Source organism: Lytechinus variegatus, chromosome 2, assembly GCF_018143015.1.
Source record: "Lytechinus variegatus isolate NC3 chromosome 2, Lvar_3.0, whole genome shotgun sequence".
NCBI lineage: Eukaryota > Metazoa > Echinodermata > Echinoidea > Temnopleuroida > Toxopneustidae > Lytechinus > Lytechinus variegatus.
This window is the reverse complement of record NC_054741.1, coordinates 18,909,301-18,935,128: the sequence shown is the minus strand read 5'-3', so window position 1 is coordinate 18,935,128 and position 25,828 is coordinate 18,909,301. Positions and strand designations below refer to the sequence as shown.

Genomic DNA, 25,828 nt, shown 5'->3' with positions numbered 1-25,828 from the left:
TGCAAGTCTTGCTATAGTTGTTTTTACTATGGAGGGAGCTTGTACCCCCCCCACCCTTATGAATTTTGTACAGCAGCCTATGTGAGTGGGTCATCTCAGCCCCCCCCCCCTGAGGGACAAAATGTCATACAAACTCGCTGCATATGCTGAGGACAGTGGTTATTCCAATCACTCCCATGCCAATAATGTGACATAGAATTTTGTTGTGAATTTATAACCATTGGGTATTGTATTGTCCAGTTATTTTTCAGGGCATTAATTATGGGCAAATCCTCATGGAATAATTATAACAAAGTAATACAGCAATTTTTTTAATAGATTGTTTTTTGGGGGGCATTAGTGAATTTACCATCATGATTTGATTCTCTGTAATACAGGTATATTGATTTTTTTTTCTTTTTGTAAACCAGGGGAGCATTTCATGAAATGACTTGTCGGACATTTTATCCGATGGCTACCATAGTAGCTTTGCTTCTCAGCCAATCAAAATCAGGGAAAGTTGTCAGATCCGACAACTTGTCGCATCCGACAAATTGTTGCACAAAAATTTTGATGAAACACTCCCCTGGGAACTGTTCACCTATAATTTGAATTGGACTTTTAATTATTTATTTATCTTACATGTGGCCCTAACATTTGGTCTATTTGAATGGAAAATCTGTGCTCTGAATTTGTTTGAATTTGAGATTGATTTTGGCTATTGCATTTTGGGGATAATAATGAGTAATACTTATCGTACTATTCATTATTTTGCATTCCCACTTCACTTGCCTCTTTCATTAACATTCCTTGAATATACATGTTTACCCAATATGTCAATGATTTTCCATTGTACCTTGTGCCTTTTTTTTCTCTTTTGATCAAATTGTTTTATTAAATTTTACATTGCAATTCAATGAATTGAGCATTAAACTTGAGAAAATAAGGAGAGGATAGAATTATTTCTCTTAGTAAAGAAGTAGATTAGGACACATGTCAATAAAGCACTTAAGCCTATTCCTAACAAGTTTAAAGAGAAATGCCAGTAGTTGCAGTAAACACTGATTTCATGAGAAAGTGTGTAAAACCAGGCTTAATTGTCTGAGTATATCATCGAGGATCTAGATCTGGTACAGTCACATAAACAGAACTTTGTGAAATCTTGAAATCTACGCTGAAAAATATTCACACTGAAGATGACCAACACAGATAAGCGCCCATGGGACAGTGTATTATTATTGCTTTGAATGTCGTGCCCGACGCTTGACCTGAATCCTGTGCTTATTTGCTAATTTCTCAGCAATTACACAATTTCTTCCAGAATCTTTTGGCACATATTCTTTATTTATACAAACAGACACTTTGGTGGTCATTTCATTGGATTCTGTACAAACTCATTTTGATATAGTTACCAAAACTGGCATTTAACTTTAAATCTGTACTCAACTAGTTGTACCTCATTGTCACCCCATCATATTTCATGATGGGGGAGGGGGGTATGAACACCCTCAAGCACCCCCTCCCTGACCCATTTAGTCCAAGATAACTCATTGCGAACAACAGACCTTATGCATTGATGTCGTTATACTGTCATCTTAAAAGCGACCGCACACCTTGCGACTGGTCCAAGATCTGATTTTGAAACAATTGCATTTTGCTCATTTTCCGAAATGTTATTGATAAGTATCTTGACACAGGATCAATTAGCTGAAAGAATACTAATATAACAATTTTGGATGATTGCCTTTATTTTAGAGTGAAGGCCGAGTTAGTTATAAATCGTACGACTGCTATGACATCATTACGACTTGATATTGCAATCGCTTTACACAGTATTCTAATAAGGATTTTAGCATAGTCACATAGTTTAATACAGGTATTTTACGGTGATTTAGAACATTACACAGTAAGATATCTCATGTCTCAATACTGTATTAGAATCAAATTCTAATATTTTTTATTCCAAAATGGGGTCGCAGACCAATCATAAGGTGGCCTTATCTACTGGTGCCTCTCTGACAACTCCATTTACACGTATTCCTTTATCCTCTGAGAGAGGGCGCTGTTAGATTGTTATGTCACATGTATTAGGTCTTTTGTTACATGGTTACTGTATTTGTGTAGTTTGATAAAAAGCAATTTTATTGAGGATGTAGTGAGCATATGACAAAACAGGAGAGTAGTGTCGCTAATTTTCACTATTTGTTATTCCACCGTATCCTTAGCTGCAAAGGTGTTCCATCAAAAGGTTGTTTCAGAATTCATTATTAATTTCATATATAAATCATGAGTTGGAAATATTCTACAAGAATATATATATATTTGTGTATATATGTATGAATAAATGTGCCAGACACAGTTCACAGAAATGTCACCAGTTCAAACTTTCTTTTTTTTAATGTCATGTATAAAGTGCATTAGGAACTCCCAACGACGGGGCAGTATGAAAATTGAAGCAAAGATAACATTCAGAAGGGTTTTTATGATTTGAATATGCACAAACTGAAATGATTTATATTTTGAAGATTTAATTCAAAATAAATGGGTGATGTCATGAGCTGTTATTTGCAGTGACAGATCAGGGGGGGGGGCATTTCTTACCTGCCCCCCCTTTGAGTCAGTCAATATTTTATTATAAATATGTAATTTGTATACAAGTGTGCCCCATCCTCACCCTTTTGTGTCAAGCAAATATTTTGGGAGGCCTGTTTTTTTTTGCCCCCCTTTTTTTGAAAATCCTGGATCTGCCCCTGTATTTGCATACCGGTATATCAAAAGCATCAAATATGAAGCAAAGAATGTAATGCAGATGAGAGAGTGAGCGAGATTGAAAGAGAGGAAGCATTCAGACAGAGAGGGGGGGGGAGTGTAGAGAAGGCAATGAAATCTCTTAATATTAATGGAAATGAAAATTAAGTTCCAAGTAAATTTCAGAGGAAATTATATTTTCATGTTCACTTAAAAAAAAAACTTTCTAATATTATTTCATTCATGTTTCAGAGGAAATTACATTTTCATGTTTACCTTAAAAAAACTTTCTAATATTTCATTCATGTCGCCACGTTAATCACCTCTTCTTAATCTAATTTTACACCTCCAAGAACCGCCCCCCCCCCCCTCCCTTCATCTCTCCCCTCTCATCTCTTTCTCTCTCTCTGTATTACATCTTTTCCACTCTATGATATAATATAGTTTACAAGCAAATAACTACAGCATTGTTGATATCATAAATGATTTAATTTACACACGACAAAAAATACCACGGAAATATGGCAAAAGTATAAATGTAACAGACACACAGCATTACAAATTGTGCTTAAATACAGTCTTTTCTCACAATGAAAAGAACTCTGAAATTATAACAAAGATGTTAATGCAATCTTATTCCATTTTTTTCTTGAATAAAGAACATGTATATATTACATTGTGCTGATACAGCTTTTTCTGATCTGTAAGTAGAGCATACATGTATTTCCCATCTGTGCTAAATCAACAAGATCCATCGACATAAGATTCATGTTGAATTTAAAAGCCTTAAAAGCTATTATTGCATTTGCAAAACACTTATCACGACTTACTTAGTTTTTATATGTATATGTACACATACACATGTTTTTAACATTAATGATTTTAAGGTATCCATGTACAACATGGAAAACCGAGTTCATTGCTAAAAAACAAGTAACATTGCCTTTTTAATAGACAAATCTTTTGGGACCACAACAATCAGTTCGACTCTAGAGAAAAGAAGTATTTAAAAAATTTATGTAAACAGGGTCCAGTAACATAAATATTAGCGATCAATCGTATGCTGTATTTTAACGCTTGATTTTCCATTGTAATCAATGGAATTAATCATAGAAAAATGTGCTATGATGATTGCTGTGTTACGGGGCTTCCTGATCTGAAAACTTTCTCAAATATTACGGAAGTTCAACTACTGCAAGTTTAGCTGTAATATGCATTCAAAGATTGAGTTTGTACGTTGTATCATTGTAAACACCCCAATCTGAAAAACTGCTCCTACTTTTGCAATCATTTGACTTACAAAAGATGGTACAAAGCGGACCTACTCGTTTCATATAACCATCCTAACCCAATTTTCCACCACTACCAGAAATGAGTGCAAAGTTAATGGGAATTAAATAACCGAGTAAATAAACAGGTTGAATAATATTCTGGAGCATACCATTATACTATCACTATCATTATCTCATTCCATACAAACATACAATCATTTGAATATAAATAAAATATTTAGAAAGAGTACTGAAGTGTGATGTTATCAATTTTCACTTTTTTCATATTAGAATTTTTTATACCATATTTTCGTAGAGCATGATGAAAAACCCCCACAACCCAAATTTGGGTGGAATCAGTCCATGGGGCCTTAGATATGACCTATGAATACATAATTAGGCCCACTGAAGTCGATGTCTTATTGGCCTGGTTCTAACATTTAGAACCAGGATAATAATAGACTTACTCCAATGGGGTTAATTATGTATTCATGAGGTCATATCTAAGGCCCCCATGGACTGATTCCACCCAAATTTTGGTAGTGGGGTTTTTTCATCATGCTCTACGAAAATATGTTACCAAAAAAAGCTGAAATGCTAAAAAATGAAATGTTTTTGTAACGTCATCACTTCGGTACTCTATGAGCTTTGTATTATCGTTTCTTGTGCCTTCAGAAGTATTTTCACATAATGGTTAGTTCTGATCAGTCTATTCAATATTATATTTACTCTAAGCCACAACAGGTGGTATGATTAGCAAGCTCAAATACCAGCCTCAGAATCATACACACATATGACTTATGGTGGCTTTCAATCACTCAAATCCAATCCCAGGAAAGTCTGGGAGATTGCAATGGTAAAGACATAGTAAATAAAAATCAAATAGTCTATGTCTCATTGAATAAACTTTTATATTACATTATCTAAGCCATCATAGTAATAACCTTGGTAGAAAGTTTGTTTTTTTTAAATGTTGATAAAAGTGTATGAGGTATGTATTAGAATTTATAATATCGATTTTACTATGATCCATTCAAATTCTCTCAAATCCCTTGACTTTGTTATGATTGAATATTAGTAATATTAAACCTGTACCCTTCACGTCAACACATAGAGATTTTGAAGGAAATAGTGCTGGAAAAGCCCAAATAATTTGAAGGAGATCTGAGGTGCTGCAATACCATTTCCAATCATTCAATAAGTTAAAAAGACTTTTCATCAAATGAAAAGTCACAAGAAGGGGATTGAGAGAATAATTCCATTCTACACAGGAACTTTGACATTTATAAAATTTTACACCCCCCCCCAAAAAAAGAAGAATAATAGGCTTTAGTATTAAACAGCTGATGTAGAGCTCAAGAATGTTTAACAAAACAGGGAAGTAAGTAGGACTTTACACTATTAACGACACATTTGACTGATTTTAACTCCTCTGATTTGCCTACTGTTTAATCTGTTTTCAACCTACTTTCACCATGTGCCTATTAAACATTCCTCTGCTTTCGTCCATGCATGCACAGTTGGACACACCACTGAAGATTGTCAGAAAGCATTCTTCAGTTATATGAAGGAATACCAAAGAATAAATTCCTGATGTCTCACTGAATGAGCTAATTAGAAACCCAGGTCCAAGAACAGGTATCTTTCATGTTCCTATTTCATGCTTATTGTCTTGAGAAAGAAAATGTCGACGAGTTATCGGGAGGATAAACAAGATTTGATATTCAATTTTGTAAAATGACTGCAATTTTGGAATCAAACAATGCAAAGAATGTCAGACTTGTTTTCCAACCATCCAGCACCATCATGGCTAATGCAGCATAATCCACTTAGCTTTCAAAGTTCTCACAAGGTTGATATGTCACTTCCAACATCTCGATCTTCCCGTACATTGTTCCTCACCAAAAGGAAGTACACTTGTTATAATGCAGGATTTCTCATAAATAATATTTTCGATTGCAGCTAATAGTCGTCATCATCCGAGTCTAGCCGTCTCCTGTCAAACTGTACAATGAAAATGGAAGAGAAAACATATATTTACATGTACTAGAATATTAATTTGAATATGTGCTAACACTACCCCCGTGGGATGATCTTCGGTTTGAATATAGAGAAGAAAGAGAAAAAATATGACTATCCTTGACTTGCCTGATATTTTTCTTAGATTTGCAAGTTAAAAAACAAATGTTACAAAATTTGCAGCCATTATTTTTCTTTTTTTATCAGCAAAGAGCTAAATGGCAATCCTAACAAAGTCCTTTTGCAAGTCAAAAAGATTTCAAGGACAGATTTTAAGAAAGAGATAGAGAAGAGAAAAAATATGACTAACCTTGACTTATCCTGATATTTTTCTTAGTTTTGCAAGTTATAACACAAACGTTACTAAATTTGCAGCCATAATATTTCTTTTCTAATTGGCGAGAAGAGATAAATGGCAATCCTAAGTCCTTTTGCAAGTGAAAAGGATTTCCAGGATAGACTTTAAGAGAAAGAGATAGAGAAGAAAGAGAAAAAATATTGACTAACCTTGACTTTTCCTGATCGACCTGTCTTTTCACTGACCTGCTCTAGAAGACCCTTTAGCTGCTCTTCATTAATCTGTAAAAGCAAAAAAGGACAATTATAATGATCAACCATTCCAATGATGCTGATCTTCTTAAAATGTTGCATTAAAAAAATAATTATTACTACAAGGGCTTGACAATATTGCATATTCGAGTATTCAAATTATCACAAGTTTTAGTGTAATGATGAGGCAGCAAATCTTCCCCACGAATAATTATGATACTGTGTTCACATACGTTATTCAGCTCAGAGTAGCACTAGAATTTTCTCAGACCTAATTTTACCTCCTGATAATTAGTCTAATGCATAAATCTAATGCGAATGACATTTTTGTATTCATTCTGTCGACTATCATTTTGCTTATGAAATATTCAATATGGTCACTTAAATGATGAATCTGATTCTGATACACAATTCAAACTTCATGAGGGTATCAGTAGATCATTCTGGTAATTAGACCAAATGATAACATGGACAATGGGTTTATCCCAATTGAAGTTAGTCCATCTGAAAATTAGACCAAGTGGTAGAACTAAGAAGCTGTATACACTAACGACATGATAGAGTGTCAGACGATCAGATGTTGGGTCATACGTTAATATCAAATAATTACCAGTGGCAATCAGATCGTCGGCGTTCGTCTGAATCAGTATCAGTCAATTTCGGCATTAAAAAAAATTGACTTTGATCTTTTTGCAGAAAATGAATGTACAAGTCTTATTCTATACATAATAAAATTTTTAGGCAGCAATTTATTTCATTTTCTGAGACATGTGGGGATTTTCACAGCGATGGCATGCAAATTGTTGATAAAGTACCCTAATCCCATAGGAACTGTGTACTGTAGCAAAGCAAACAACTACACGCACTTAATATGCAAATGCGCAGACAGCCAAACCATCGCACTGCACTGCATCAACTTTACACATGAAATGGCGACACATTGTTTTTACTGATCTTGCCTATTGAAATCGCAGTCAGGGTTGTTGTATCCCCTATGGCGTTTTTGTACAGGGAAAATCTAAACGAAATTATAAGCATGTAGCTCTCTTGCAATATTTTCTCTGATCTTTGGTTTTATGTTAAAATAAAGATACCAATGTCAAGCAACTGTCTTGGTCCTTCCAACCATGTATTTTTGTAGCATGTAAGGCTGGGCAATAAAGTGTGGAAATAATAGTACACTTTGAAGTCAATTTTCTCTGAATGTGCGATACAATGGTTTGGATGACCGCCAAGGAGATGGTTGATTGAGGGGGGGGAGCATTAGCCCCCAAAATGTTCCACAACCTAGAAAAAAAGTCAACAGAGAAAGAAAGATAAGGAAAAACAATGAGTGAAATATAATATAATTTCATGAATATTATGTCAAAATCTATCACAAAATTGTGATTTTTATTTTTCACAAGGTCAAAATTTCCACCTACTCACAACTTCTTTTAGGGATTTTGCCACATAAACCATAGTGTGTTCATTCAAAATTTGTTAAATACATCAATCAGACTGAAAATTACTTACCTTTCCACCAACTTGTCCAGAACGTGCCATATTAATCAACATATTCTCTACCATCTTAGCTTTCTCTGGCTTCACAAGAGCAATACTATTCACTGTAAAAAGAACAATGGACGCAGGTTAATTGCAATACAGGTAATTCTACTGATCTCTTAAATACACGTAAAAGAAAATTTGACATATAAGAAATACATAACATTTCTTTTCCCGTTTCTCACTCAAGTTTGCAAAAATTAACACAAGTGTTGTAGATTGAAATAAGCATATAATCAAATTTACTACATCAAATTCAATGACATTGGCATCATTTTCTTAAAAAGCAGGTGCTTTAAGCAACCATTCAAACAAAATCAAGCAATTTTGGCACTTCTTTAAAATACACCATTCACAACATCTGTTATGCCATTGCCTACTGGAACCGAGTGGTTCATGTACAAAGCCCATGGGAATTAGAGAATTCAGAAATAAACAGGATAAGAAATGGGATAGCCCATTTGGTAGAGTAGTGCACCAAAGTCAACGACCTTTGGAAACCTTCCAACCTTTATAACTGAATGGTAGGCACACTGTGCTGCTTCAGAAAGAGGAAAGAAAGTAGTAACCACGTCCCTCAATGAGGACCTAATTGTGCTGTTCTAATGGTAATATTATTGATGAAATGAATAGTTGTTAAGAAAATCCAACCAAATTAAAGGTCAAGTCCACCCCAGAAAAACGTCCTTCAATAACATCATGTACAGGTCAGAACACATATGCATCCAGGAACATATATATTTGAAATAGAATTAATGTTTCATTGTTGCACTGAGACTACATCTTACAAAATAGAATCTTACATCTCGCCCTTGCGGATTGATCCAGGAGTTGAGCCAGCATCGTGTTCTTCATTTCTTGTTCCCTGGATAGATGATCATAAATAGAACAGAAAGCAGCTCAAGTCAAAAGAAAATATTCAATACAGGTAGGCCTACATGTATTGATGTTTCTTTAGGTTTGCATATTATTTTTTGCTTCATATTTCATGTCTTAAAATTAAACTCTGCAAATCATTCATCAAGATACAAATACATTTTTTTTTAACCATGACAAATACTAAATAAATATAGAAATATCAAGAAAGGTAATTAAACTCTGACCTACCAACAAATGCCTTATGCGAGGAACATAGATGAATGAAAAAAGAATTTTCCCTGTTGGGTCTTGCCATAAATGTGTAAGTCAAAAAAATGGCAACACAGTATCAAAAAAAAAAAAAAAATCTGTAATGCACATCTTTACTCCAAGGCCAATTTGTAGTCTCATGAATATGAGCGAAAGCAGAGGGAGTAGATCGAACTTTAAGATTTTCAGATTTATTGCCTTAATATGTCATTTCCATGACAATGCAATTCCAAACACATTTAAAAAATGTGTCATGTCCATCTTCATTTCAAGACCAATCATTAAAGGTAATCAGCCAAAACTTTTGAGGGGGCCAGATATGATGGATGTAGCTAAAGTCCTAAAAAGAGGCGAGTAAGCGAAGCAAGTGATAAAAAAATTGACCTCTTTAATTAAACACGTGGAGCACCTCTGGCAGTCTCACCTGAATTACGTGATTCAATATAGCAACAGTGCTGACTTTGAATACTACTATAAAATAAATTTTCACAAAAACACCATTCATATAATGATACAATACTACGTTCATTGACCCCAAATGACACTTGACCTTGACCCTATATTATACATTGATATACATGTACATTGTTTTTTTTTTACTGTTTTTATGTTCGTATACTGAAATTTTAATCTGTATAATTTCATGTACTTCAGCCTTTGGCTGCTAATTTGATTTTATCATAGTAAATACCATTTATCTACATTATTATTGCTACACCATGGACCTATCACAAATGGACATTCAACGAGAGCATTTTATGACCACCACCTGTTTCCAGCTGTCAAAATCGCTACCTAACCTTAACTTTCTCTTTACGCTGTTTTTACGACGACCGCCCAGGGCGATTGTTTACACAAGCTCCTTTCGGCCAATGATCGTCACCGATCGATCACTGGCCATCTTTCAACCAAAGACAGTCATGTTTTAGCCCCTACATTACCTAGAATGCAATGCGCAATTCATATCGGTTTTTCAGTACATGATTTTAGGCTGTCTATAATGTGCGATTGTCGTCTGACCATCAAAAAAAATCCCGTTAAATTTCATCAACCCTGTGGAATTTTACGCTCAAATGAAAATCAACTTGTAACCGAAGGTAAGCGCTACTATCGACATCAATATTGTCCGAAATAAATGCATTTTTAACGGTTTTCCGCACATTTCTCGTCAAATTTCAACTGCATCTTTGCTGTAAATATACTGATCTGCAAGGTGATGTCAATGCATTTCATGGGCGGTTATTTGCGATGTACGTAAAAAATACATTTATGCATGCCTGTTTTCTTGTTTCTGCAATCATTTTCATAGCGCTAACATTCGTTGCTGTGCGTTGCTTTTGATAAAATGAACGAACAACATCGCAATGGGTAGAGCAGCGCACAATTGATTTCCGCTGTCCATCAGTGATAGCGTATTTTACGACTGGCTTGATGGGCGTCAGCTGCCAGCGCTCTGTTTATAAAAGGATTAGTGGTGACGGTCTTTGGCCCAAAGGAGGGGATTCGTTGAATGTCCATTTGTGATAGGTCCATGGTTACACTAGTCTAATGATAATTTGGTGGAATCTGGGGGAGTAGTTTGATCCACTAGATTTGCAATAAATCTCCCTACTGATTCCTATATATCTTCTTCAAATTTGTCAATATATTTGTATGAAAAGATTAATAAAGAGATTGATACCAGAGCAATCAAGTATGAGGGGGAAAATGGCAGTGCAATAATATCTTTGTCAACTTTGAATTGATTTGTTAATTATTCACTCAGGCTTAGTTAAAAACCAGTTTGGAGACACTGAACCCTTACTAACACTTCCTGATGATTATGAATGAGTATATACACAAGTGTAAAAATGTATAGATTTATTGGTGAAATCTTAATCTTACCTCTGCAAGGCTTCTGCCCTTTGCTTTTCCTGATCTACATCTTGCCCCTGGAAGAAAAAAAAAGAAAAAGACTCAAAGCATGGATTAAAAAAACAAACAAGTGGAATGCCTCTGGCCGTCTCACCTGCATCACGCGATTCAATATAGCAGCAGTGCTCACTTTGAATACTACTCTAACTCGCACAAGATGTTCAGTGATACATGGTTACTCTTATTTCCTTTTTTATGAACTAGACCAATAAACTTACAGAGATATGATGGTTATTCAACAAAAAACCCAACATGGCCAAAGTTCATTGACCTTACATGACCTTTGACCTTGATCATGTGACCTGAAACTCGAACAGGATGTTCAGTGATACTTGATTACTCTTATGTACAAGTTTCATGAATCAGATCCATAAACTTTCAAAGTTATGATGGTAATTCAACAGATACACCAAATTCGGCCAAAGTTCATTGACCTTTGACGTTGGTCATGTGACCTGAAACGCGCACAGGATGTTCAGTGATACTTGATTACTCTAATGTCCAAGTTTAATGAACTAGACCAATAAACTTTCAAAGTTATGATGGTAATTCAACAGATACCTCCGATTCGGCCAAAGTTCATTGACCCTAAATGACCTTTGACCTTAATCATGAGACCTGAAACTTGCACAAAACTTTCAGTGATGCTTGATTACTATTATGTCCAAGTTTCATGAATCAGATCCATAAACTTTCAAAGTTATGATGGGAATTCAACAGATATCCCAATTCGGCCAAAGTTCATTGACCCTAAATGACCTTTGACCTTAATCATGAGACCTGAAACTTGCACAAAACTTTCAGTGATGCTTGATTACTATTATGTCCAAGTTTCATGAATCAGATCCATAAACTTTCAAAGTTATGATGGGAATTCAACAGATATCCCCAATTCGGCCAAAGTTCATTGACCCTAAATGACCTTTGACCTTGGTCATGTGACGTGAAACTCATGCAGGATGTTCAGTGATACTTGATTAACCTTATGTCCAAGTTTCATGAACTAGGTCCATATATTTTCTAAGTTATGTCTGATGACATTACAAAAACTTAACCTCAGGTTAAGATTTCGACGTTGATTCCTCCAACATGGTCTAAGTTCATTGACCCTAAATTACCTTTGACCTTGGTCATGTGACATGAAATTCTAATAGGATGTTCAGTAATACTTGATTAACCTTATGGCCAAGTTTTATTAACTAGGTCCATATATTTTCTAAGTTATGACGTCATTTCAAAAACTTAACCTCAGGTTAAGATTTGATGTTGACGCCGCCGCCGCCGCCGTCGGAAAAGCGGCGCCTATAGTCTCACTTTGCTTCGCAGGTGAGACAAAAAACTATCAATCATTCATGCAGTGAAATGCATCTTTCTTAGTTTAGTTTCTGCCATAATTTCACCAGGCTTTCTTTTAAAAGGCATTTTATAAACCCCGGGCCTTAGTCATAAAAGATGTCAATTCAAAGGATATCAAAATGGACAGGGAGTAAAGTAGGTATAAAGTGTTATTCTTATTCATAAAACCTTAGGCTGTTAACATTTTCAAGTTTATTAGTACGTTCACAGGCTTGGCATGATTTATCAATCTCCAGCCATGAAGCACTCATAAGAAAGGCTCCAGTTCAAGAATATAGATCTTAAATAACACTCTTCAAGAGGCAAATGTTCCCTGATACATTCCTCTAGAGCTGGATAAAAACTAAAGTTGACTGAAAGCTTCGGTCTCTGTCAGTTGAATGATTGAAACTTTGAAAAAAAATCAGAAGCTACAATAATCAACACCTTCGTCCTATCTGGTAAAATCAGAACCCTGGATTAAAGGGGAATAATACACTGAGCCTATGGAATACAGGTCGCTCACTCTATGTGCAAGATGGCTAGTCATCTGTGTATGAGGAGAAAAAAATAGAATAAAAAAATGTATAAATCAGCTGTCTAAAATGACATTAAAAAATTTTAATCACAAAATAAAATGGATATTCTCTTGAGTTTTTTTTTAATGCTTGTTGTTATGGTTATTAATCTTTTCAAATGGTATGGTGGTCTCTTCTAGAAGATACATGACACCAAGGTTCATCCCCTCAATTGTGGTTTTCCTTGTTGAATCATATGGGCCCATTTCATAAAGGACTTACAACTGTTGCAACTTTGCCATTATGGCAATTACCATGGTAACATGGCTCAGTCAGCAGCCAATCAGGATCAAGATTTCCATGGTAGTTGCCATAATGGCAAAGTTACAACAGTTGTAATTCCTTTACGAAACAGGCCCATGAAGATGATAACAGCAAGGTTCTTTGAGTATGAAGAGCTTCAAATCCAATTACCTTGAAGAAAGGTGTACCATGCTTTCGTCATCTCTTTAGATGCTCATCATCAAAAACTTGATAAAGACTCTCAAACTGAAAGAGCTAGGATGCAACTTCCAAAAAAGGTATACAATTAAACTTGTTCTGGCCCGCAGATGATATGGCCCATCTAGCCTCCTCTACTGATGATTAACATTTACAGATGCGTGAGGCAGGGTGCCGTACTCTCACCATCCCTATAAACACTCTTTATTGACAACCTGATAAAGACTCTCAAACAGAGAGAACAAGGATGCAATTTTCAAGGGAGGTATACAGGTATAATCATTCTTGCGGATGATAAAGCTATACTAGCTTCCTCTGCTGATGAGCTACAAGAGATGCTTTCGGTCACCAATGAGTACACCAAGAGGTGGCAATACTCCATTAACTCCTTTTAAAGTGCAGCTATTGCCCTCAATGAGAAGTATGGCCCTACTGACAAAATCAACAATCATCATGGATGCTGGCTGAGGGTCAACTCATCAATAGAGTCCCCATCTTGCAATCACCAAATCATCAGTGCAGTCTGACCCTATCATGAACATCATCGCAAGAAGATGACTCAAGAACCTTTACTTCTGCCATGTTCTGCCATGCCATTGTGTTGGGGCATACACATCCAGCCTGTCTCCTCACCTCTGTGCAAAGCTGTGGTCTGTGTTCTGTATCTTCCGCCAACTTCCGGGTATATGTATATACTGTACATATATCACCTTATACTCCACTTAATATCCAAACAGACAGCTCACAGCAACCCCACTCAAAACCAGCTCTTCACAGAGATTTTAGGAATCCATCAAAGTGCAGCTAATGAGGTAATATTCTTCTTCACAGGCATTATTCCCTTATTGCAGCAAGTAGAACTGGATAGCCTCCTTATCATAGTTCAGCTTACCTAACTATAGTATCTAGAGTCCATTTCAAGAAGAGGACACTCATATATGCTTCCATCCTACATGTACCTCTTGTGAAGTCCTGGAACCTCAGACCACCTCTGCTCTCCAAATAAAATTTTCAGACCTCTCTGCCATTCTAGTCAAAAGTTATAGGATATCATATAGGCAATATCATCTACATATCATCCCCATCTTTCGGGAAAGATCTTGGCAATCTCCCACCATTTCCACTGCTATGTCAATGGAATCTGGAAAATTACACGCATTGAAAATTAGACGGAATAAGGTCATATTTTGGTATGTATTTCCACTCTCCCATCATATATGTTTTATTTTAGGGCTAGATATATTACATTGAAAGCTTCAGTCTATGGCAAAAGAACAAAAGAAACAACACCAACAAAAATTTAATTTTTTTCCACCCAAAATTTTGTCTCACTGAGGTCAGAAGCCTATTTATTTTGTGTGTGGATGACAACAAAAATCCTTATCAAAACAAAAGTAGACAGTAAAAAGGAGGAATCTGCATGCTTATCACATTTTTATTTGCCACCAAGGTAATCCTTTTGAAGCAAATGTAAACAAAGGAAATTGGTCTCCCAAACTGGCGACTGTCTCTGAAATTGGATACCCTAAATTCTTTACATAAGTCTCTGATATTGGACTCGAATCTGTCTCATGGGAGACAGTCTCCCATATTGGCCGTACGCCTCTACTGACAAAAGGGTCTAAAGTTGCAAGAACTGTCTTTCATGTCGCCCATTTATTATGATGCACCATGTGAAATGCATTTTAAAAATCCCCTGCAATCATAATATTTATTTATAGGGCGATTCCACACTAGAACTTCAAAAATATCATAAATTTCAACATGCTTTCAATAAGTCATAAGTAGTGTAATATTTTACTATGATACCTAAATTTTATGAAAATTATGAGTTTTGACCAAAAGTGAAGACAGATATAGTTTTTTGGGGGGAGAAAAATGGAATTTTAAATTTTCAATAATTTTGCTCATTGAATAGTCAAGTACAAATTCCACCTGAAACAATTATTTGCAAAGCAAGAGAAGATTGAAAATATTGCAGGTCAATAGAATAATATATCATTGATGGTTCCAAATAATATCTACAACATTTTCATGATCCATAATAGGGGCAGCCCTGATTTTTCCGAACCTATTTTTGGCAATGTCCCGTACGACACATGACAATGCAAAAGTTTTTCCTACAATTTTATTTTTGATGATGCAATTTCATAAAATGAGTTTCTCTTTGTTTGACCCATGGGTGATCGATTTATCCCATAAGGATCTAATTACTGCCCTTCATTTTTCAATTATTGTCCTATTAAAAAATGTCCCGTACGACACACAATATAATAATGCATCTAATTGCAGGATTTGGATTCAGAAACCATAAATAGTAGGCATATTTAAATTCATTTAATTGATTTAACATAAAGTGAACTAAAAAAGTACTTTATCTCCATAGAACATGAAATAGGTGATTCTAAACATTTTAATTGATTTCATGTAGGCTTATTCTTTTGTGAATCCCTTCAGCTAAACTGGTGATTTTCACTGATCAGAGCAGGTTAATTTCTTTTCATTGAGCATGAAAAGAAAACCTTTATAATTATTTCAACCTAGCCTGGAAGATGACTTCCTCTTGCATGCTAATGTGGAATTATTATAAGATGTAAAAAAAAATCATATCAATCATCATGATCATCTATTTGGACTTCCCTTGATGATTACTCTTTTTTATATACAATATTGAAACTCCTTACTTTTTTGAAGTTGTAAAAAAAATCTTAAAAAGAAGACAAACCATATGGTTTCATGAAATGCAGATGGGTTTGAAAAAGTAGAACCGCATTTCTTTAGAAAAAAAAATTGTGACCAAAAAAGGGAAAAAAAGTGACAGTTGTGACATATATCATGTAGATATACATTTTATATAAAAAATCGTAACATCATGATCATTTTAGCCCCATAATTTACACAAAGTTTCATTCATTTATTGTTTAAATAGTGTTTGGAAATCATCAATTAGTTCCCTAAAATATAACTTCACACAAAACCTGAAGTTTTTCAGCTCGTAAAAATGCTGTGAACACTTGTACATTTCCCATCAAAAAAATTATAACATATTGCTCCCAATTGTATATATTGAGGTTTGTCCTGAATGACTGCTTATTAAAAGATTATTCATAAATAAGCAAGAATTTAGGGGCAATGCTCCTTCTGATTGATAAAAAGTTCATGTTTATTTATTCAGGCTGCCCAGTACAACACGCAGTGCCTGTACAACACACAAGTGTCCCGTACGACACACAAGTGTCCTGTACGACACACAATTGTCCCGTACGACACATTATTTTGTTTATGATATATTGACAGAAATATTCACCTAATAGCGGTTTCTAACCTAATGAATGTCTTAGTTTGATGGGATTATCATTATCATCAGCCAAATAATGTGATTGAAGAAGTCAAAGTGACATAAAGTAAGAAAGTTTGGCTTCAATTTAGAGATGTCCCGTACGACACATTTTGAATGTCCCGTACGCCACAATGTTCTCGAAAATTATAATTTGCTTTATTTATTCATGAATGTTTATTTTGCTTTCTTTTGTAAATGTGTTTGTTCTTGGGTAATTGAGTGTCAATTTGAGTTCAGTTTCTATGAACTTTATCTGCCCAACTCACAGACTTTTGAGTACAAACTTGAGGTTTCTAAAAAAGCCACTTTTTCTGCGTCCGTACGACACATTACTATTTTTAATCTATAATATACAGGATGTGAATTCAAGTCATGTTAAGTCTTGGTTTTTCTTACACTCTGGTAGTAGTTGATGACCACCTATAGTTACTGGAATATTTTTTGTTTTTTCTTGTAAAAAACTGTCAAATGTTCTCTAAATGTCCCGTACGACACGTATGGAATCACCCTATATGTTAAAGAAATAAGAATAAAGTAAAATCTTTGCATACAAATTTTATTTGTTTATCATACATTTCAGAAATATCCCGCATACTAATGTTGTAAGTTAGAGCAATTACGGGATCGGAGTTCGGTTCGGAAGTTTTGCTCCTAAAATCGGAATCGGTTCAGATATCGGATCGGAAGATATTCAAAAACAAAAAAAATACATTAAAATTTGTATGGGGCCGGCGCGTGGACAAATGCGGCACGCTACACTGATGGCAGAATTTGTTTTGATCTCCGACAAAAGCGGAGGAAGAAGATGATGAGTTGTTTTGATCTCCAACATAATCGGAGGAAGGAAAATAAGATAATGACGTTCCAGCGCGCGACACTACCGCTGATCAACGATAGGCCTCTTCTCTACAACATCGTGGTGATGGCGGAGTCCGTCGTGAACTTTTAGAGGCTGCATTACTTACCGAAAAAGACGCACTATTATCCAAAGTTGTTTACGATGATATTCACCTTTTCTACAATATCGTAGTGATGGCGGAGGTAATCGTAATCTCAAAAAGGTCGCATGACCTCCCGAAAAAGACGCATTATTATCAAAAGTTGTTTACCGTGATATTCACCTTCTCTACAACATCGTAGTGATGGCGGAGGTAATCGTAAACTCTTAAAGGTCGCATGACCTCCCGAAAAAGACGCATTATTATCCAGAGTTGTTTACCATGATATTCACCTTCTCTACAACATCGTAGTGATGGCGGAGGTAATCGTAAACTCTTAAAGGTCGCATGACCTCCCGAAAAAGACGCATTATTATCCAGAGTTGTTTACCATGATACTCACCTTCTCTACAACATCGTAGTGATAGCGGAGGCCGGAGTAATCGTAAACTCTTAGAGGACGTATAGTCAGATAGTCGTAAATATTACCGCGCATGTCAGCGTGTTCAACTAAATCTTATTTGCCTCCGCTTAAGATCAAAACATATCGTCTTTTCGTTGTTTTTCTTCCTCCATTTTTGTCGGAGATCAAAACAAATTATCACCAATTATCATTATCATCATTTTGTTCTTCCCCGATTATGTCGGAGATCAAAACAAATCATAATGTTCTTCTCCACCTGCCTTTCCGCTAATATCGGAGATAAAAACAAATCATAATTTTCTTCCCCTTTATCTTCTTTTCCTTCCACTGCTTTTGTCTGAGATCAAAACAAATCACCAGCGCATTTTGACGGCAAACATGTCGCCACATGTTTTTTTTTGTCTTGTTATGTTTTGGTTTTTCCGATCCGATTTTTCCCCCAATGGTCAAAAATCGGAGTTCGGAAAAATGTAGAAAAAAGGGGAAAATCGGATCGGGAATTGGAATAAAAATCAGTTAGGCCTACAGCATTACCGCATACAGCGTATCATTAAAGATGGGAGACACGAAAGACAGTCCTTGGAAAGACCCTTACATGCAATTGGCCCCAAAATAACCTTGCTCATTATTTAAGTGATTACCCATTTTCTAACCGTTAATATACGGCGTTAATTTTACAATACGGTATTTACACCACACACCGTTTTACGCATTTGGGACCAAAGCCAAATAATCACCCACACCTAGCGACACGAAAAGAAATAATATTACTACTTACACCCATTTGTTGTTGTAATTCAGCCATTCTTCGTGCTCTTATTGCTTCAAGCTCACTATCACCCATCTTTGATTCTACTTTTGACGGTCGAATTTAACAAAATTATCGACGATTTCGTTGAACTTGAAGCGAAGGCGAATAGAAATAGCGTGAGGTCGTCTGGAATTGATTGCAGCAGTGTCACTGATCATTATCACTTAATCTTCAATCAGAGGCGTTAATATAATAATAGATCAAGATCTAGATGAAAATTATCAGTTGTAGTATGAGATTATTAGCTCGTAAAGGATAAAAGTCTGATTTGTTTTGATCGATTTCGATGATAATTTCATGAAAATTTCGCCTCGAATCTGCATAGTGAAGTGATCGTTCAGTCCCACCTTGTCCTGTTCGCGTTTGCTGTTTTCATAGTTGGAACAATTTAAATAAAGCAGGTCGACAAACATGGCCCTTGGATTTTTGGTAAGCAGAGCTAGTCCTAACCATTTGTCTTCTCTCCCTCCCCCCCCTCTCTCTCTGTCATTATATGCATATTTGTTATGTTGTTCGCAAACTAAAAAAGACAAGTCTAGTAATACTAGTGTACATGGTGTAGGACTGTTATTTTGACATTTTGTATCCCTTAGTAGTTGGTTATTTACAGTTCAAGCTTTGGTATTTAGTTCAGCTTTGTTTACATTCCTGATGCTTCTGTTGTCATCCATTTACATTTGACTTTCAATCTAGTTCTGTCATTCCTTTCCTATTCAGATGTGTTCATTCATTACATTCCCACATCTGATTCTTTTGTTCAACATTCTTATTATGTAATCATCCCAACATCTTATTCATCTCCATCCTCTATCTCTTATTGGTTATTTTTATGAATTAGACTTTTCCACTTCCAGTTGGCTCCTCCATTCTCTTAATTTTCATTGGTTGATTTTGTGTAATTTAAATAATTTTGTATTGCCATTATGAGTTTAGCTGAGGCAATTTAGCCCAGCAAATAAACAGTGCACTATCAGACTTCATCGAGTTAAGTTCTATTTTGTTCCTGTGTCTTTCAAGTTAAGTTCCCTCTTCTCCTCTCCATTTGCTTCTGTATAATGTGTGATTGAGCTTATTCCCATCATCAGTTGAACATTTAATTTCCCGATGAACTGTATTATTTCAACCCCACAATAGTATTCCTCAATCAACAATTTGACATGATTTGATTTAAAAGTCCAGAAACGAGTAACGACACTAAATTAAAAGCCGGGGGGGGGGGGGGGGGGCACTTACAGTGACGAGTGGATACCATGCATCACAATAGGGCACGTTATTTTTCATGTTTGGTCCAGTCATGTTCTGAGTTCTGACAGAGTCGAGCTCCATCTATGTTTCAATTGGAATTAATAATAAATTGATTGAATTGACTAAAATATACACAACAAAAAAAGTAAGTCCCCCCTAAATCAAATTGCTGTAACTTTTGAACGGAATTATTTTGAGATATGATATTTCGTAGGTGGTTTTCCACACTCATTAGGCAACTCCTGTGGAAATATGAGATTGATCGGTTGATTCATGCATGAGTAATCAAAGATTGAATTAGAAGTGACCATTTTTTAAAGTCACAAGAGTCGTGTTTCAGATTGTGCAAATATAATGTTGGACAAAAGTTGTTTTTTAGGTGAATTTTTTGGTGTTATACTGGTTTACTATCCATCATTTAGCCACTCACACACAATTTTGATATCGTATGTTCATGGTTGATTGAGCACATTGTATTGCAGGGGGCACGGAAGCGGGGAAGGGGGTTCAGCCCCCCCCCACTTTTTTCAAAAAGCATGTACAAAAATATAAAAATCACCATACGATTGTGACTTTTTTGCATGGTCAGCCCCCACCCTCCCACTTTTGGCTCAGCTCCATTTCCCCTTTGAAAACTGTTCCGCGGCCCCTGTATTGTGACGTATCATCATAGGGGGTTGTGGTAGTATCCTTTACAACTTGTTAGATCATGTTAAAATTTGAAAATGTTGGTGGCTCCCCCGATTATAGGCCCCTCCCCCATTTTAAAATTCTGGGTCCACCACTAATTTGCCCATAAATTAAACTGATTAAACTGAGAACTGATTAAACTGAGAAATTGTTACAAAAAGAATACATTTATGCCGTATAAAGAATATTCATTCCTAAGTTTTCGAATGTGCTCGCTCAACCATGAAAAGGTTTTAAGTTCGGAAAGTGTGTGGTGATAGAAATGATGGATGATAAAACAAAAACATTTGAAACCGAATTTGCCCTCAATATTCACTTTATTACCATTTAAAATGAGTCTGTGACATTGAAAATACCAATTTTCCCACTTTGATGCGTGCTCACTCATCCATGAATAAACATATCGATTTCATTTTTGCACAGAATTCTGCCCATACGTTGATAAACATTACTGCCAAATGACATTGCTAAAGACAGCCTTGAAAAAAAGTTCCACCATATTGAATGAGGGGTTACTTATTCTTAAACATATGCACCCATAATGTACACAAGTCTATGAGAGAAGAAGTCAAAATTTTCACAAATATGAAATGAGGGTTTGTTTCATGGACGGTTTTTGCTACTTCTGCCAACAGTTATTTCATGAAACTTCGCACATGGCTTCAGAGTAACACTATCCAAAAGGTGCGCACACCAAAATTACCAATACGGCACAGAGTGGGGCCAAGGCTTTGAACTTTCTTCTCATTTGCATAATTTTCGAATATTGTGTGCTCACTGATGCATTTATCATCGGGATTTTCATAAAAATCAAATCAAATGAACTATGCAAGGAGGTTTTTAACAGATATCCAAAGTTATGAATTGCATTTTTTCCAATAATGTAAAAAAGAGAGCATCACATTCCACATGTTCATTCAAGAATGAATATTTAATTAAACGCCTTTGAATCATTGAAGCATGTTAAATGGTCGTGAACATAACGAAAAAGTTGAAAAAAGATCATTTTCAGTTACCCAAATGAAACAATACTTAGATATTTGAAAATCATACTTTTTGTTTAAATTATTAAATGTTCATTGAACCGTGAAACGATAAATATTGTTGTAGATACTCTTCCCAAAAATAACTGTCATCATATTCTTTCATTCTTACTGATTAATTGTGTAAAAAATCCAATTATTGCAAATTTGGACTTGTGTTTATTCAACCGTGAAATTTAGCCAAACAGTTGTATCGTACTTTTAAAAGTACCTTTTACAAGCCTTCTGACTATTTTTCATGATAAGAATGAGGAATTAGTTCCAGTAAAATGGAATCAAAGTCATGATATTTGGCTTGTTACTTTTGAAAAGTGACATTTTTGCCTTCTGAGGGTGCTCACTGAAGCATGACGCAAAATAAGTCCACAACATTTACTCAGAGGGTAGCTTGTAAAATTACCTACACGCTCATGTAAAAATATACTAAAAACTCGCATTGGTTCGGAAATTATTGATGTTTGTTTAAGGGGGGACTTACTTTTTTTGTTGTGTATAGATCGATGATAAATGCAGTATAGGCCTAAACTGTACAATGACAGCTTTTCACAGTAACCCTGGGGCAATGTGACACAAGGGGGGGGGGGTGATAATATGAAGGGTGACTGACCCCTTCCCCCATGAATTTTTAAATGCCAAATGTCGAAGAGTCCAAGACCATGTTTTTTAAAGAAACAATGAAAATAAAAAAGAATAGTAATTCAAATATAAAATTTTTGGTGTCAGAGTTATAAATACATAATATATAAAAAATATCAATATGTTTTCATTACAGGATGTATAACCTACCCCCCCCCCCCATTCCGCAAATCTATCGAAATTCCCTTGGACCACCATTCAGAAACTAAGCCTGTATTTGTCATAAAATAATATTTTGGGTTCCTCATAATCTTTCCCTTTTCTCATGCAGGTTGGATTTGCATCAGGAACTGTGTTTGGTGTATATCTCTCCCAGCATTACGATGTAAGTTATATGATTCATGCAATTAAGCATCACAATTCTTTACAGTATCCCACCCACACATTAATAATGAAGGTTTTGCTTTCATGATTTTGATCCATATAATTCTGAGTGTATTCGAGGCGCGTGAGTCAAGTCAGCTCCTGGTATTGTTGGTACATTTTTCCAGATGTTATTCAGTTTACCCATTACTGAGAGCCACAATTTACACCAATGTAGCCTCAAAATGAAATATTTGAACTCTCTGTGGGCTGGCTTAAAATTTTGAAGCATTGATAAATCAGTTCACAATCCCTTGTTTTGTATAATTTTGATAAGTGTTTATATTGTTGATTCACTTAGATTCCAGATGTAGGCAACCTTCTGACAACGTTCAAAGAAACTGCCAAGAAGTATGAGAAGAAGGATGACAAGAAGGAGTCATGATAACATCCAGGTAACCTATCTCTTTAGTTTCAGATATTAATGTGAATTTAATTATATTGTAATCTGAGATTCAGTTGAAAAAATAGTTTTTTCTATTGTTTATAGACATAGATACCGATAATTACAAGACATAATTGATGTTATTAACATACCCTTAAAACGTAAAGATCTTTTTCAAACTATATTATATCATACATAATTTGATATATTTAACATAAACATTTCAGATTTCCATATTAGAGCCAGGCAACACTGCATTAATAATCAATACTCTTTTTATTATTAAATTCAATTATTGTTTCTCTAGTCATTTTTCTCTTGTTTTGCCATATAACTCATTGAAAATTAACAAAATCATAAAAGTAATAACATTGCTACATGTATAAGGTCTCAAATATATATACCAATAAAAGAGATTGTTTTAAGTAATAATATTGCTATAGAGTCAATGATATTCTTTCAAATATACGTATATAGAAGTAAACAGTTCTCTTTAAATCCCATTTATTTTCAGATTCGAGGTTACATGTATTTGTAATAAGGAGAGATCCGTGGGACCTGCTTTCATCACTCATGGGCCACTCTGAAAGACAATTATTCTTGTAATTCCAATCGAAAAAAAGTTTGATATCTATATTCGGAATGCATTAATTTCCATTCCTATCCCTGCTTCACCAAATTTTTTTTTCCTGAGCAAGGCTCCATAATATAAAGGTTTGCGATCAGTTTTCAAATATTGATTCTCATTGGTTGATAGTGGCAGGGGTCGTGAATTGGTTTTCAAGGGGACTGACCATGCAAAAAAAAAACACAATCGGATGGTAATTTTCCATTTGTTGACACTTTTATTAAAAGAAACTGACCCCCCCCCCCTTGTTCTGCCGCCCCTAAATGTAAATTTTAAGCAATATGCAAATGCATCAATGATATTCATGGGTTACAGTCCTTTTGATTACAAAATTTTGGCCAAGAGTCTGAGATCAAACCACAGCCATTGTTGAATTTGATTAGATATGAGCATGGATGTTATTATTCCTTGATATGAAGAGATTTTGTAAGGACAATATAGTAGTCTCTAAACTTTTATTGAACATAGACTATGACTTTCCATCAATTATATACTTCATTTAATTGCAATAGTAATTGTAGTGTTATAAAATGAAGATAATCATTTCAAATTATAATCTTGCTATGCCTTAAGACCATTCTTTTTGATGAAAATTGTAAGAGTTTAAAATCAATTCTTTTGATTTATTTTTCATTGTGGGAAAAGAGGGAAAATGTTTTGTGGTGAAAACATGAGATATGAAGATTGTGTTGTAACAATAAGCCAACACTCTATATTATATAGTTCAAATCTCAAGTTAGAAAATTAAAAAACCACGGGGCGTTGTATGTTTTCTCTTTTTCCCTCACTTCAACTTTCACACATATACTGTCAAGATTGTGTGTGCCTGAGTTAGATCTGATATTGATTTGTACATATTGATAAGATGCCAAATATATGGGTAGTATATCCTGTACAAACTGTGCATTAAGAGCACCGCTTGATTTGATCATGTGCTGTACCATATATAGATCACTTCATGTAATTTTTATTTACATACATGTACACCTGTCATTGATGTATGTCTAATGATTATGCATTTTTACTTCTTCAAAGCTTCCCTGTCTTACGAGAAGGACAGAATGATGTTAATAAAGTGATCCAAATTTTGTTACATCATCTAAGACCCGTTGTCATCTATTTTCTTAAACCAGTTTAGTGGAGACCAGTTTAATGTGTAATGGGAACACTTGAAGCAGTATTGTAAGCGACCTTAGGTGGTTTTCCAAATCATTGATCTTCTGAATTGGTTTAAACCAGTTTAAGAAAGTAGATGAGAACAGGGTCTTAATATCTAAAGGTTATCAAAGGACAAGTCCACCCCAACAAAAGGATGATTTGAATAGAAAGGGAAAATTCAAACAAGCATAACCCTGAAAATTTCATCAAAATTGGATCTAAAATAAGAAAGTTATGACATTTTAAAGTTTCGTTAAATTGCACAAAACAGTTATGATGCACATCCTGGTCAGTATGTAAATAAAGGGACCCATGACATCACACACTCACTATTTCTTTTGTAAATTTTGTTATATGAAATATTTGAATTTTTCCTCGTCATGTGAAACAAAGTTTCATTCCTCTCTGAACTTGTGGAATTTGATTGTTTTAACAGTTTGTGGTTCAAACAAGAGGGCCCTAATTGTCAAAAACATAAAAATTGAAATATTGTATAATTCAAACATAAAAAAAAACTAAAGAAATAGTGAATGAGTGACATCATCGACTCTCATTTGCATATCACTGAGCATAGATCTGTTTTGAGAAAAATAAGCGAAAATTTAAATTGTCATAACTTTCTTATTTTCCTTCTAACTTAAATGAAATTTACAGCATTAT

The 25,828-nt window shown here is 35.0% G+C and overlaps 1 protein-coding gene and 1 long non-coding RNA gene across 2 annotated transcripts; one reads left to right on the top strand and one right to left on the bottom strand.

The window, feature by feature from the left end:
- Positions 1–5,699: 5,699 nt before the first annotated feature.
- On the bottom strand, positions 5,700–19,070 carry LOC121407496 (programmed cell death protein 5-like). The gene is made up of 6 exons (XM_041598605.1): positions 18,988–19,070; positions 11,124–11,170; positions 8,915–8,976; positions 8,082–8,173; positions 6,525–6,596; positions 5,700–6,002 (listed from the first exon to the last, which is right to left on the bottom strand). Exons 1-6 carry the CDS (start codon positions 19,051–19,053, stop codon positions 5,961–5,963), a joined length of 381 nt encoding a protein of 126 aa, XP_041454539.1. The 5' UTR covers positions 19,054–19,070; the 3' UTR covers positions 5,700–5,960.
- A 96-nt stretch (positions 19,071–19,166) lies between these two features.
- On the top strand, positions 19,167–23,424 carry LOC121407497. Its single transcript, XR_005968923.1, has 3 exons — positions 19,167–19,449; positions 22,906–22,959; positions 23,299–23,424. It is a non-coding gene; the product is annotated as an uncharacterized LOC121407497 (long non-coding RNA).
- The last annotated feature ends 2,404 nt before the right edge of the window (positions 23,425–25,828 follow it).

Coding starts and splice junctions, on each gene's coding strand:
- LOC121407496 (XM_041598605.1), bottom strand. CDS start 19,053: ATGGGTGATAGTGAGCTTGAAGCAATAAGAGCACGAAGAATGGCTGAA. Junction 8,977..11,123: donor AGGGCAGAAGCCTTGCAGAG/GTAAGATTAAGA, acceptor TCATCTATCCAG/GGAACAAGAAATGAAGAACA. Junction 6,597..8,081: donor CTGGACAAGTTGGTGGAAAG/GTAAGTAATTTT, acceptor TTGCTTTTACAG/ATTAATGAAGAGCAGCTAAA.